The sequence below is a fragment of the Thunnus maccoyii genome, chromosome 7, assembly GCF_910596095.1.
Source record: "Thunnus maccoyii chromosome 7, fThuMac1.1, whole genome shotgun sequence".
Lineage (NCBI taxonomy): Eukaryota > Metazoa > Chordata > Actinopteri > Scombriformes > Scombridae > Thunnus > Thunnus maccoyii.
This window is the reverse complement of record NC_056539.1, coordinates 15,740,615-15,755,060: the sequence shown is the minus strand read 5'-3', so window position 1 is coordinate 15,755,060 and position 14,446 is coordinate 15,740,615. Positions and strand designations below refer to the sequence as shown.

The following is a 14,446-nucleotide window of genomic DNA, read 5'->3' as shown; positions in this document are numbered from 1 at the left end:
AGAAAAATTAATACATTTCCAAAATATGAATGTGTGTGTAGAATCTAAGAGACACTGAGATGCATTTAAAGTCATCTCCAGTCAGCTATCTTAAACTTAATCTGCTTTTCTTTACAGAGTTAAAATGTTTTTGATGTTATTTCTCATGCAGTGTCCAACAAAGCTGCAACATAAAGACCACTGTATATTTAAAGTAATATAAATATATTTTAGCACTAATAGAAGGATTTCAGGAAATGTGATTATTGTGATAATACCGTTTATCGTGATATTTTTACCTACGATAATCAGGAAAGTTTGATACGGGCACATAGTTACAGTTATATTCTGACAAACTCTGATCTACCAATATTCCATAAATAGAGATTTGTGTTTATATAAAATGTCCTCGTTATTCCATATCAAATAGTTATGAGGTGAAAAATTGTATGAGAGACCATTACAAGAAAGCCTGGCGATGAAAAGCGGACATTTTTACTGGGATTTTATCAATATCATAGTAAAAAAAACAAGAAAAAGGTTAAATCCACCCTATTTAAATAATATATGGAGAGGTATATCACTCCAAATGGAGCATCACCATCATCATCTTCCTCAGCAGCGTCCTGCTGCGCGTGACGCCGTCCCACACCATATCCGACTCCTCCCCAACCGCAGCTGTTGTAAAGATGGCGTCCATCATGGAGGGGCCGCTTAGCAAGTGGACTAACGTCATGAAAGGCTGGCAGTATCGCTGGTTTGTTTTGGACTACAACGCCGGCCTGCTTTCCTACTACACGGTATGTTCGCCTCTTACGGTTTGTAAACGCCAAACTGCTTCGCGAGAGAGGCCAGATTATGGAAGTTGCCGCCGGGTTTTCCCAACCTAAGTGGGGGAAAGGGGCCTTGTGTTGGTCCGGAGTTGGGAGTCTTATCTTTGCTGGCTAGCAAAGCTAAAAAGCTGAAACGCACACACTCGTCGGCAGCAGCTTTGTTGCGATTAATTGACTGTACCAAGAGAGAAAGAGTCAGTATTATGTGTATGTTGTGGTTGTGTAACAGTCCCAAACTCGCTTGTTTGTGAGTCAAATAGCTAACAAGGCACCGCGGGAGGAGACAGTGGTTGCTAGTTAGAGTTTTTGACAAATGAATCTACTGTTCACTGATCAGTAATGTCGACAGTAAACCAGACAAAGACCTGTCAGTGCTAATGCTGGTGAAACAAACTGTAATAATCAGGTAGGAAACTACTAAGAGCTGTCCACTCCTCTCAGAAAGTTATTTATATCATATATTGGATGTGTGATGTACATGTATTTGTACGTAACGTTAGTGTGTTGTTTTAAAGGACTATTACCTCTGTACCAGACCCTAGCCTGAGCCCTTACTGAAGTATGAGTTTGTTTAGATGGCTGAAAGACAGTTTTATCAGTGTGTTGGATGAGATAAAGTGCTTGTTTAAGTGTGAGAAGAAACCTCTAATAACATGTCCCAATCAAAGTCCCACATTTCCATCCTTGTCAACAAGTTAATATGAGTCCAAAATCAATGTGTAATGTTGACAGAAAGCTTAAAGGACAGGCTCACAATGTTTCAAGTCTGCTTTAAAACAGCAGTCAGGTGCCCACATGAGCATTGAAATAGGTTTTTCTTGCTATAATCATTCATCTTGTTCATATTGACCATTAGAAGATCCCTTCATAATACATTTACAGTGTAAGTGATGGAGGCCAAAATCCACAAGTCTCCTTCAGTGCAAAAATGTATTTAAAAGTTTCAGTTCACTCAGCCATATTGTGATTTTGATAATATTTTGATTAATTATTCAACCCTTATATGTCAAATTAGAACAAAAAGGAGTAGCGCTTGTGTCTGATGTAGAGGTGAAATAGTTAGGCCTAGTAGATTAATTGATTAGTCAGGCAACAAAATATTAATCTGCAATTTTTAAAAAAAATACTGGTCAATCAATTACAGACAATGCTAAAAAAGTAAATCAAATATCACTGTTAGTTGCAGCCAAACAAAATGTATCATAATTTTCAGTGAAATCATTTTAGTAAGAGAAAAACTAACCAGGTGTAATTTCAATCGGTTCCTTTTCTTTTTTTCTTCCTTTCAAGTTTACTCAGTGACGCACTCAGGAACAGTGTAGTAGGTTGTGGCTCGAGTCACACTTTAGTCCCCTCTTGCAGCCAGTGTAATGTAGGACTTAAGTTCACCTTTTTGGTTAGGGTTTTTTTTTTTTCCCAATTCTGCTTAGGGCTGGGTATTTTTTTTAAAATATTACGATACCAGTATCAATACCAGTACCCTTAAAGTGATAATGATACCAATAGAGTACTTAATTAGATTCCATGTGACTGGAAGCATTTAGTTGTATAAAATGCCGCCACTCCTCCTCATCCAAATTATTTTTACACAAATACAATTTTAACGTGTTCAAATTATTGAAATATTTATTAAATAACTGCACAAAACTACAATGAATTTTTATCCCTGCAGAGTGTATAGGTTGTAGCTGCTGCCGTAGTGGGCCAATCACACGTCGCATTAAATTGAAGAACACTTGCGGTGATTGGCTGCAAGCAAAACCATACATTGTTTACATACATTTGGGCACAAAAAGGATCGAATGCAGGTATCGCTTGACTGGAGAAGTTTCAATACTAGTTGGTACTGGCTCGATACCTTAAAGCAGCCATTCTCAACCAGTGGGCCGTGGCCCACAGGTGGGCCTCAGAGCACCATCAAGTGGGCCGCGGAGGTAGTGGTACTGCCATAGGTTAAAATATATTTTTTCTGGTAGTTTACAAAGTTTGCAAAGCTAGTTATTTTCATATCTAAATGTGCTCAAGAATTCACATAAATAAAAAACATCAAATTAAAATGCGTAATTTCAATGACCAGTTACGTTTAATATCACCACGCCAATCATGACACTTCATTAAGTAACGACAATCGTGTTACGCCACTGTTAGCTAGTTAGCTTTCTCTGTGGATTCTGCTTCAGAAGACATGGCTGTATCCACTGTGTTGGAAAATGAACTGATGGAACTATCAGCAGACAGCAGCCTGAAGCCTCAGCTCACACAAGTTGACCTTGCTTCATTCTGGATACTGGCTGCCAGTCAATATCCCTCTCTGTCAAAATAGGCAATCAAATTTCTGTTGCCTTTCAAGACCACCTATTTATGTGAGTTAGGGGTTTCCATTGTGACCATCACAAAATCAAAGGCAAGGAACAAACTGAAAGACACTTTTAATGCTTCTCGATGCATCAGCCTCTCACCCATCCCACCATGACTTTTTTTGTCATGTTATGTTTTGTTTTTGGGGGGGGGGTTTTTTCATTTATTTGGGAAGGTGGTCCTCGGAAATTTTTTAACAATCCGAAGTGGGCGCTAAGTTACAAAAGGTTAAGAATCCCTGCCTTAAAGGTATTGGGCACCGATACCCAGCCCTAATTCTGCAGGACAGCAGTTAAGAAGGAAGACTTGAGTAAGAGCCTACAGTTGGATCAAATTGCTCATTGATACTAATAACGTTACGACATACAGACCACATTGACTCTGTAGTTTATATGTGCATTAACTTCTACATGTGTGGAGCTGGTGTCTTATAGTCTCTACATGCTGATTTATGTTAAATGTTCTTACTAAAGCAAAACGGTGAAAACTTGCATCATCTACCTCTAGTTTAAATGTAAATTCAAATTGTACGAAACTTTCATTATGCCTACCCTGCCCTTTGTTTACTGACTGTATTAATCCCTGATTTGTTCTGTTGCTGGTTTTTCAGTCCAAGGACAAGATGATGCGAGGATCCAGAAGAGGCTGTGTGCGTCTCAGGGTAAGTTCCCAGGATCGAAGCCATCCTGATAGTTGTCTTTGATAATACTATTAAGCATACTCTGCATGCTTGGCTGAGTTGCTGGTTGCAGGTATTTAAAAGAATTTTCATATGCTCAATGTATGGTAGTCCCATGTATAGTACACACTGTCCACTAAGACTCTCAGAAGATTTGCTTTGTCAATGCAGTCTTTTTGCAGTATTGTTCAGTTCTCGTCTAATATACTAATTGCCTTTTTTATTGGCCTAATTCAACAGATGTCATTAGTTTCCTTGAGCCATATCCACAGCTCTATTGCTACGCTTTTGTAGCTTTGCCAGTAAAGGCGTTAGCTTTTAAAATGTGTCTTTAGTCTTGAGTAATATCCACTAGATGGCAGCAGTTGCACTACTACAGTATCTGATCTTGTTATTCTTATAAAGAGATGAACTGAAGATTTCTAATACAGAAAGTGTTCATGGGACTGAGCCTACATTAGTCCTGAAAGAATGAGCTCTCATTTATTAATAATTAAGGATGTAATGATGGAAGTAGAGCAATTTTAAAGCACAATAACATGTCTGTATGACCTTATTCAGTTTATAAATCGAGTCACTGTATTGCAGCAGGTAGATCCACTTTAAGAATTTAAGGGCCTCTGCAGTGTCTATGACTTCTACTTTCTCTCTTTCTCTCTGAGTTAGTTGATATCACTTAGCAGCAGAGCTTTTAGCTGCTTGTAAAAAATCAGAGCAAAGGTCTGTCTGTCTGTCCCTGTCCTGTGTTTACTGTACATCTTATAGTGACTTGATGACAACTCTTGTCATCACAGAGTGTAGGATGTTAATGTGTGTGTGTGTAGTAAAGAAACTGAGCTTTTGTGGGCAACGAAGACTTAAAACAGTTATCTATGTCCAACAGCTACTGTAAAACTTCATGTTCAATACTTTTTCTGTTGTCTCTGCTTGCTGTTTTCTGGATGAAATCTCATTATGATGCCTTCTTTACTCTTTACTTTTGCTTTCGCTCTTGTGACCTCAACCTTTTGTAAAAGCCAAAGTAGAGCTGGACTTGAACTCCAGATGTTGTTTTCTTCCTCATCTGAATTCCTAACAAGTCATTGTTAACTTTTAGACGCCTCACAGTCACTCTGACTTTAGAGCACTGATTATAAAATCAAGGAGGTGATGTTTCTCATGAGAGTGAACAGAAGCAGTGGTGTTTGCCACATTTTATCCCACCACACCTGTTTGAGGCCAGAGGGCATTACCAGACACCTGAAAATGTTGCTTTATGTTCCACTGAAGGGAGGAAGTATCTTCTGAAACTACATGAAAAGAGGATCTAGTATGATTTAGTCATGTGTCACACGTTGCAGTTAGGAGTACAACAATATAACAAAAAAATTTCATGATACACACCATGAAGCCTGAAAAATGTATCAAAATATCATCTAAATCTCATCAATAACAATGGAAAACAACATCTATAAGATGATCTAAGTTAATTAAAAATATAAAACACAAAATAATACAATTTTATATAACAATTTAACTGAATATAATTCAGTAGAGGCCCTTTTTGCAACAGTTTACAGCCTCTAGTCTGTGTGGGTATGTCAGCTTTGCACGTCGGGACTCTGCAGTTTCATCCATTCTTCTTTCAAAAACTGCTTAAGCGCCCTCTGAGGTCTAGACGCTGACTTGGCCAAAATAACAAATTATAAAAAGATAAAAAATTGTTAAGCTGTTATGCACATTTTATGCCTAAGGAAAAACAAACTCATCTTATCATAGACAGTTTTTTAGTTGTTAGAAACTTTGCTTCTATCAAATCCTGATCCCTGTATCGTATATTGTACAACCCTAGTTTCAGTTTCTTCTAAGTGATTTTTTTTACCCACAGGCTTTATCTGTGGTCTAGACCAGACTTGCTTTGCATTAACACTATAACCAGAAACCATAGTGTTATACACATTGTTAGTGTATTACTTTCATGTGGCACAAGGCATTTAAGTTTTTCATTGAGTCAAATTATTCAACTTCGACATACAGTAAGAGTTGCTCCAAATGAAAAAGTTTAAAAAATAAGAAATATGTGGAAAATAAAACAGTGCACTACAGCATCCCTTTAATTAATCATTATCTTTTGTGCATCCATTTTAAGGGATACTGTCGAGGACATGTTGAACTATACACTGATTTATGAGGCTATACTATGTGGTCAGCAAAAAGAAACATGGTTCTGTACAATGACTGCATCAGAGCAGAGATAATAAAAATGCTGATTACACCCATTTTATTATGTAGACAATACACTGGAAGTGTTATTCCATCACATAACATATATAACAGATTCACATTATCGCATATTGAAAATAATGACTTAACAAATCAAACAGTCATGAACAATGTTTATAAAAAGGGTTTCTAATCTATGTCTGTCATTCAGACCCGGATATACAAAGGCATTAAATTTAAAAAAAAAAAACCAGTAGACTTCTCTGTCTCCCTCTGGTAAAGGACTCATCCTACTTCTTCCACCATTAAAAGATCATTATGTTCACCCACTCAGTCAATTCCTTCAGTCGGTGTAGAAACACTTACAAGGACAGTGGAGTGAGATTAATAATATTTAGATTTATTGCCCGTCCTTGTAATAGAAAAACACTTCTTTTGAAATACATAAGATTGATGTGTTATGTTCCATTCATGCATTTGTCATCTTTTAAACCATTAATTTTCCATTTAGTTGGAGGCCAACTGTGGGTCAACTTGTCTCTGATAGTAGGGGCTTTCCTGTAAGATATCTTGAGAGGTTCAGAAGAAAAAAAAAAAAGAAGCGTTCTGAGAATATCCCAGTTTGATCTCATGTTATTAATTTGTTGAGCCTCATTAATATGATGCACCACAAGATACAGTGCATACCAGATTTCTTTTAAGTGTTTCTGAAATAAGTCACTACGATCTGTGGACTTTCTTTAGAGCTGTTGCTCGTTATCGTTGTGTGATGTGTCAGTTCTAACATGTTGGAATTCACTATATGGTATGTTTGTTTTTGAGTGAAAGGGGTGAATTAATATGTTAATGTTGTAAAGAGTTGTGTTCACTTAACTATACTTTGCATCGTCCATTAGTTTGGACTTGGATTTGGATCTCTCTGCACAAACTGACAATATAATCCAATGCAATACAACAACAACACAAACTAAATCCTCAGGAATGACCATAGAGTTTGGTCTACACCCCTTTACAGTCTGAACTGTAACAAACACATTTTAAGTTTCATAAAAGTAGTATTTATTGCATTGCTATTAGGTTGGGTAACAAGATATTTACAGGAGTTTGTTATTTTGTCCACCCATGTAGTTTTTGTTTTTATTAATTGCAGGTTTTCTGTATTAGGCAGCTGTGAGTCACACACCCAGTTTCTGTTGCTAGGAGCGAATGTCCCAGCAAGTCAGTAGGCCGTTTTCTCTGCAGTTCTTTCCCTCCCGTTGGCTGCTGTAGCTGCTGGTCCCCAGTGTTTGTTTCTCTCCACCCTTCCCTGCCTTTCTCCTCCTTTCGTTCTCCCAAATCCCACCTCCTCCTCCTCCTCCTCCTCCCCCTTATCCTCCCCTCCCTTCTTCTCTCCCGTGTTCCAAAAGGCTGCACTTGAGTGTGTGTGAGAGAGAAACAGAGTTCTTATGAGAAAGAGATGATAAGGCAAGAGGAGATGAAGCTTTCAAACGAGGAGAGAGAGTGAGGTGCTGAGTTGGACCAAGGGTAATACGCAAAAGAGACCCAGTAAAGGGTTGCAGGAACATGTGGAGGGCATGAGGATAGAAATGGAAAGTGGAGCATGACGTGTCCCGCTGTCTGACTGCCTGCTTTTTCCTCTCTCTCTCTCTCTCTCTCTCTCTCTCTCTCTCTGTTTCTCTCTCTCTCTCTGTCTCTCTCTCTCTCTCTCTCTCTGCCCAGGGAGCTGTTATCGGCATCGATGACGAGGACGACAGCACATTCACCATCACTGTGGACCAGAAGACTTTCCATTTCCAAGGTGAGATGTCCCGCTTTTAATTTTGTCCTCTTTACGCCTCTGCTTCTCTACTCTCTGCCTCTGGCTTTCTTTCTCTGTGATTTTGCACCCATCCCTGCTGTTCCTTTGCTCTCTCTCTCTCTCTCTCTCTCTCTCTCTCTCTCTCTCTCTCTCACTCCGTCTCTTACTCACTCCTCTTTCCCTCCCCGCCTTTTAAAAGACTTGGATTGGTCTGCTCTAATGCCAGGAAACACATGCACACAGACATCTACACAATGTCAAAGCGTGCTGTGTGCATCTGAGCTTTTTCTTCTATCCTGTGGAACGTCTTTTAGCTCTGTGAAGTTGGACTGACACGTATTTCTGTAGATAAACAAGGTTTGTTCCACTGCAAGCTAGACAGATTCCTCTGGAACAGTGTGAGCAAGTAAGGCTTTTTTTTTTTTTTTCCCCTCAGCCCTCCCGACTGTGGCTGAGGAGGAAGATTGCTGCTTGTGTGTCTCTGCAGTTGAGCCTCTGGGAATAATAAGGGAATACTGCTGAGCTGGAAGCTGAGCTCAGGTCTCTTCTGGTTACTGCCTCTGTTCGCCCTTCGCTACACTGCTGCCGCCGCGGCTCGCTATCTAACAACTCCATAGGGACAGGATTGGCTCCCAGCTACAGCATCCCCCCCCTCCCGTCGTGCCAACCCTTCCCTCCTTTTTGACAGGAAGCTGTCCAGTCCAGTACACCACAGACACCCTTTTTTACTCTGTCACTTCACCAGGTCTTTAACTAACCTCCATCATTTTTCCTTCATCTTCCATCTGTCCATTTGTATCCATTTTTTTCCCCCACTGCCAACACCAAACCCCTCACACTTCAGCACCACCACCTCCCCTTCACCGTCACCTGCCACAGTCCATGGGCCCCCCGCCCCTCTCACCTCTTCCATGCCCTCTCCCATGTCTGTGTTCCGAAGCTGTATGCTGTGGTTCTACAAACGAAAGGGTAAGGAGAAAACCGTGCACGTCTCTTGGTCCGCATGCATGCCAGTCCCGGATGACAGGCTCGAGAGGAGGCGTTGTTTGTTTGTCTTCTGGGATCTTCGGTTAGGGTGGAGCAGCGTGTTCTATAGCGTCCGGGTGTATGGGTTTGTTATTGAGGTTCAAGGACAGTTCAGAGCAGTGTGATAGTAGAGTGTAAAGCAGCTGTCGGCCGTGAGGAATTATTAAGAAGAGAAGAGCGGTGTCCTAGATTACGTGAATGTTTGTACAGACTAGGTGTGTTAGTTAGAAAAAGATGTTTGTTTTTACTGGTGCTTGTAGGCCTACTTGATCACTGGAACATCCTGCCATCCTCAGGACGGTGATAATTGTTTGCACATTTTCCCATAGAGATGTGTTTGTCTTCTTTTATTCTGGACCTTTCTGTGGTCACAGTCTGTCTGTAGCGCCTCAGTTAAAGGTGCATTCACTCAACTTTGTATGTTCAGTTGTTGGTGGATATTATCTGAATTAGCTGAGTCTGTGAGACTTCTTTATAAGGGAGGGAACAGCAATGTATGCAAATGATATGTTCATTTAATGAGTCCAAATTTAAGAGCATTATTCAAAAACTTCCATTATTGCAATCAAAGAGGGAAATAAATTTCTGCCAGGGTGCATAGCTGGCATGAATAGGCAACATGGACAGCAAAGACGAAACAATACGTGTAATAAATATGGTGCAATGCTACAAGATGTTAGAATATGCAAAGATTATGTTAAATTTAATTATTTCCTTCTACTTTTTGTTAGATAAGCTAAAGCAACAGTGTGGGAATAAATTATCTCTGAAAGCAGCAAGTTGCACAGGACAATCTGATTCTTTGCCTCATATTTCTACCCCCGTGATCATCTTTTTTGTTTGCGAGCAAACAATAAAATGTCACTGTAAGACACATCTGCTGTTCAGATACCCAGAGGACCGCTGTGCTGTCTCACGTGTTACCGCTGGACGAATGGGCAGAAAATTGGCACTAAATGCGTGCCGAACATGACATTCTGGATCCATCAACTGTTAGCTTGCATATCAGGAGATACACAGGATGTTGGGCAGAGGAGATTTCTCCGTTGCTGTAAAATGATCCTGTTCTTAACATGTCTCAGAGGATTCACAGCAGTGTCTGTGTGTGTGTGTGTGTGTGTAAGGTATGGATGTTGAGCATTACTGTCAAGAGAAAACCACCAGGGATAGACAGATGCCATTTACTGGAATTTAAATGTCTAATTACACATCTGCTGATATACAGCCCATTATCAAAGTGTTTTTCATGATATGATGCAAGATTGAGGCACAGTAGGTGCTCTTATGGGACGGTCCAGCTGACAGGGTGAAGTGTAGTTCTGAGCCGGCCGGCCACTGTGCTCGCCTGGAGAGCAGCTCTGTACTGTCTTTCTATTTAGAGGAGCATCCATTATTCATCATCTCCTCTCCCCCGGCGGTGCATCAGAGTTGCCTGAGAGCCCTTTAGCTTCCCCTTTTTCCTCTTTCCCCCGTCTGCTCTCACTCGCCTCCTCTCATCCACAGTAGCTATCAATCTCGTCTCCTCCTCCCTCTCTCTGTCAGCCCACTGAGCCTGACAGAGAGTGTCAAACAAGGATGAGAGACCACCTCGCTCTCTCTCTCATCTCCTCTCTCCAGGGTCCTTCCTCAACTCCTGTGTCTGCTCTCTTCCTTTTTCAAATTTCTCACCTTGGTCTCCATTTTTCACCACTTTCAGGACTGTGTCTGGTCTTGTTTTAAGGGACACATCAAGATTAAAGGAGCAAACTATTGAACACTTGGTATTCCCATTAAGACAATATTACTACTGTGTATTGACTAGAGATTATATTCATCCTGGAATGGTGTACCACAGTTTGGGTAGTATTGACAGGTAGCAGTCCAGAGCATCAGACCCTCCCACTGGAGCATTTCATCAGCTTGTCTGAAGATTGCAGGAGGAGGAAGTAGAGAGAAGAGGGATGAATAATTCACAGAGGCATTTTGGAGAAAGGAAAACGTTTGTGATGGATACCCTGACCACAGAGAGGGGAGGATAACCCACGGGTTTGGGATACTACCTTGTACTAGTCTGTTAGTCTGGATAATGTATCTGTCGCCATTGTCTTTCCATTTTCTCAACTATGATGGCACTTTGTACATGTAGTCTAGGTGACCATGCCAAAATATCCTTTCTGTATAGGTTCTTCCACTCTAACTTCAAGTATCTTCATTTATGTACACAAACTGCTTAAGTTGTAACCAGTGAACCAGTTGGGGATAGAAGATGGTTGTCTGGTTGATAACCTGTCAAAGAAACAACCCACTGGTAAAAAGAAACAGTTTTCAGGCATGTCATTATTCTATGATTAATTTGGCAGAAGGATGAACATATGACATATAAGTTGACCACAAAATTGCTGGTTTTACAGTAAAGTATGAGTGTAAACATGACACAGGGCCAATATCAATAGTGCTTTTCCAAGTTGAAATCAGCTGATGCCTACAGTATGCCAATATGTTGGTGTATCTCTAATAAATAATACTATTTCTCATCAGAATCAGCTTTATTGGCCAAGTATGTTTATGCATATTGCTATAGCATTTTTCAAAATGCATGTACAGAATAAGCCAAAAACAAGAAGATGAAACAATGAAATGAAGATAAAAATCAGTACAGGACATGTACATGGAAGTTGCCACAGTCATTTCCCCCAGAGTGGCAAACACGCAAACATGTAACATCTACTGCATTCACATGTGAAAAAAATGCAATCAAAAAAGGCTAAAATGATGAAGAGCTGTTGAGAGATTGACTGCATACTGTAAAGAGATTGTAAAAGTTTTCAGCCTTCTGAAGGGTAAATAAGAAGAGGAGCAAATGGATCTTTGGAATTTGAGGCACGTATAATCCTGGTGCCAAAACACATTTGCAGTTGCAATGTAGTGTCAAGTATGTTGCATTTTCAAGTAAAATCATTCTTTAGATTCTTTTTGGACTATTTGGTGACTACAGATTGTCCTTCAGCTGTCCAGTCTATTGTACTTCCATGGTACCAATCAGGTACATTATATGCATTATTGTTGATTCTGGTAGTGTTTATTTTTTCAAGATATTACTTTGATTTCCTCTTGTGAAAAAACTACATTAACACATACTCTATAGCAAATGTACCCACATTGCTCTGGTATCAGGCCCTGTATTGGCTCTGTATGTTGAAAGTGTTTTTCATTTGGCATTAATTTAAAGTATCTTATTGTTGTTGTTATTTTACTTTATTTTAAAGTATCTTATTTTTAGCCATTGTATGTATCACGGATCTTCATCAAATATCTACCTAAGTCTGATTGTAATTCTTAATAAGGTGTGTGTGTGAGGTTTAGTGTCTGTATGTGCATGTTCTCCTAATGGCCTTGCTGTGCCTCTCTGCATTAGAGCCTCCTACAGTAATGGGTTTAGTCGGTTTACCTTCCTCTGTAATGACAGACCCGAGTTAAGGCTGGACTGTGAGACAGTGTTACACCCTAAGAGGGTTCAAACAACATCATAAAACTCCAGAGTGTTGTTTATGTCAGGTTTGTGCAGGAGAAAAAACATAACTTAGTGACTTTTAGACTCTTGCCCCTTCTGTTGTGCTATTAAATCTGATAAGTGCTGCAGAATAGCACGTACCGAGCCTGTATAAACCCTTCTTATTGTGAAGGAACAGAGAGTGTTCACTGTAAACTTAGATATCAGGGAAATCTCCTCATGTATTATTTCCTATGACAGAAAATTAATGAAAGGGACATATTCTAGATACTTAAATAATTTAAATAAGCACATTATGAATTCGTCCCAGGTCTTTTTTTTATATGGAAACCTTAACGTCAGTAACTTCTGGGTTATGCTCAGTAACTCACTGCTCAGACTGTTGTATATGTTACCCTAATCTTATTATATATTTTCCACTTCTCTAACTTCACCTTGTCCTGCTCTCCTTTTCTATATCAGGACAAGTAAATGTTTAAATGACAACTTGCTGGTTGTTGAATATGCAACCCTGCAGATTAACAAAGGAGGTTCTCATCAGATGACAGCCTCTGTCATGACTTGCGGTGTGTTCCCTCATGTGACTGGCCTACTGGCTAACTGAATGGCAGATAGGCTGCAGATTTGTTGAGTATATCAACGGACAGGGAAAATAAATCAGTGTACGTGTTAGCCGCATACTCGGACAAAGATTGGACTTGTGACACAACTTATACAGTTACAGTATTATTTTTTGTTGAATGGCCCCGGTGCTACCTCTCTTCTGTCATGAATAGAGCTAAACAACAGTAACCACAGTAATCTCTTCCTCCTGAAGAGTCTGTTTGGCTGAGGGGAAAATGAGAGGCCAGCGAGGCGCTGTCTGAGTGGATTGGCCTGAGCTTCAGCTACTTTTTTTAATGTCTTTAAAAGCTTCTCTGCTGTAGCACTGGTCAGGCTCTGTGCTAGCACAGCTATTCATCTGCTGTACTGTCTTGTTTCCAGCTTAATGAAAAATGACTAATTCAGTGGCATATATCTTATGTTAAGTTCTTTTTTCACAGCTTTTAGACTTATAATTTTAGTATAGGGTCAACTGTTGCCATTATATACAGTTCAGTAGCAGTAATAAAGCTAGTCTCCATGCAAGAAGTGAAAACCTTCTCAGTACACTTCTTAATATACAGTATGTTGCTCCTGCAAACATGCTACAACCTGACAGAGTGGAGTCCATTTCAGTCCTTTCAGTGTCTTGGCAGAGGACCACATATTGTACCTTTGTTCGCTACTGGCACCAAAAAACCATGCATGTGCCTTTTGCAGTCTGAACGTGTGTGATGCACGTGTTGTGGCCTGTATCGGGTCACTGTTTAATGTCACTGGCAGTCTGTTTGTTCTCTGTCTTTGCTCTGAGGGTGCAGCCTCGCCCTGCTCCATTTCACACAACCACCCCAAAGGCTCCGTCTGGAAAAAACAGTGCTGCCTCACTACTTTGAAGGAGCTTTAACTCAGGATTTTTACAAGGATCATACAAGTATAGATTCTTTTGATATTGAGCCACTCCTCACTATCATAGGGCTGGTTGTCAAAGCTCAATACTTTGAGTCCTTTTTCCACCCATCAAAAATGTGAGTGCTCAAATCTCTCTGTCTTAGTGTTTGTGTATTTGGTCAGATATTGCCTGATTTAAATAATTAAAAAAATGATACTATATTTAGGCACAGTCATATATAGCTACGCTCACAATTAGATGCTCTGATTAAAGTTCATACTGTACTTAAATTTGGATGAATACTAACCAACAAGTTGACAGGCCAGTCCAGTTGATTTTATTTAGTACATTAACACAGCTAAATGTTTGCTAAATTGTAGCCATTTAAGCTTAGAAAAGATTCTCTGATTTAAAGCTGCAGTGCGGGACTTTTACATATAAAAGAACGTCCGTTACATTCAAGCCCTTACCAAACGAGTTCACACAATGCTGATTAAGCCTATCACCACTGGGTAAATCTCTCTGTATTTCGCATTATCGAGGTTTTAAATCTGGTGTCTGTGTCACCACAGACACCAGATTTTACGTCAACTAGCAATGATTGGTTTGC

The 14,446-nt window shown here is 39.9% G+C and overlaps 1 protein-coding gene across 2 annotated transcripts in view; it reads left to right on the top strand.

Moving 5' to 3' along the window:
* The first annotated feature begins 620 nt into the window (after nt 1-620).
* Nucleotides 621-14,446, top strand: part of osbpl9 (oxysterol binding protein-like 9) — a 32,214-nt gene continuing 18,388 nt past the window's right edge. For both annotated transcript variants that reach the window (XM_042416651.1, XM_042416650.1), the window contains exons 1-3: nt 621-779; nt 3,781-3,831; nt 7,771-7,849. In XM_042416651.1, the coding sequence (XP_042272585.1) occupies nt 669-779; nt 3,781-3,831; nt 7,771-7,849 (241 nt within the window). In that variant the 5' untranslated portion in view covers nt 621-668. The remainder of the gene's footprint in view (nt 780-3,780; nt 3,832-7,770; nt 7,850-14,446) is intronic.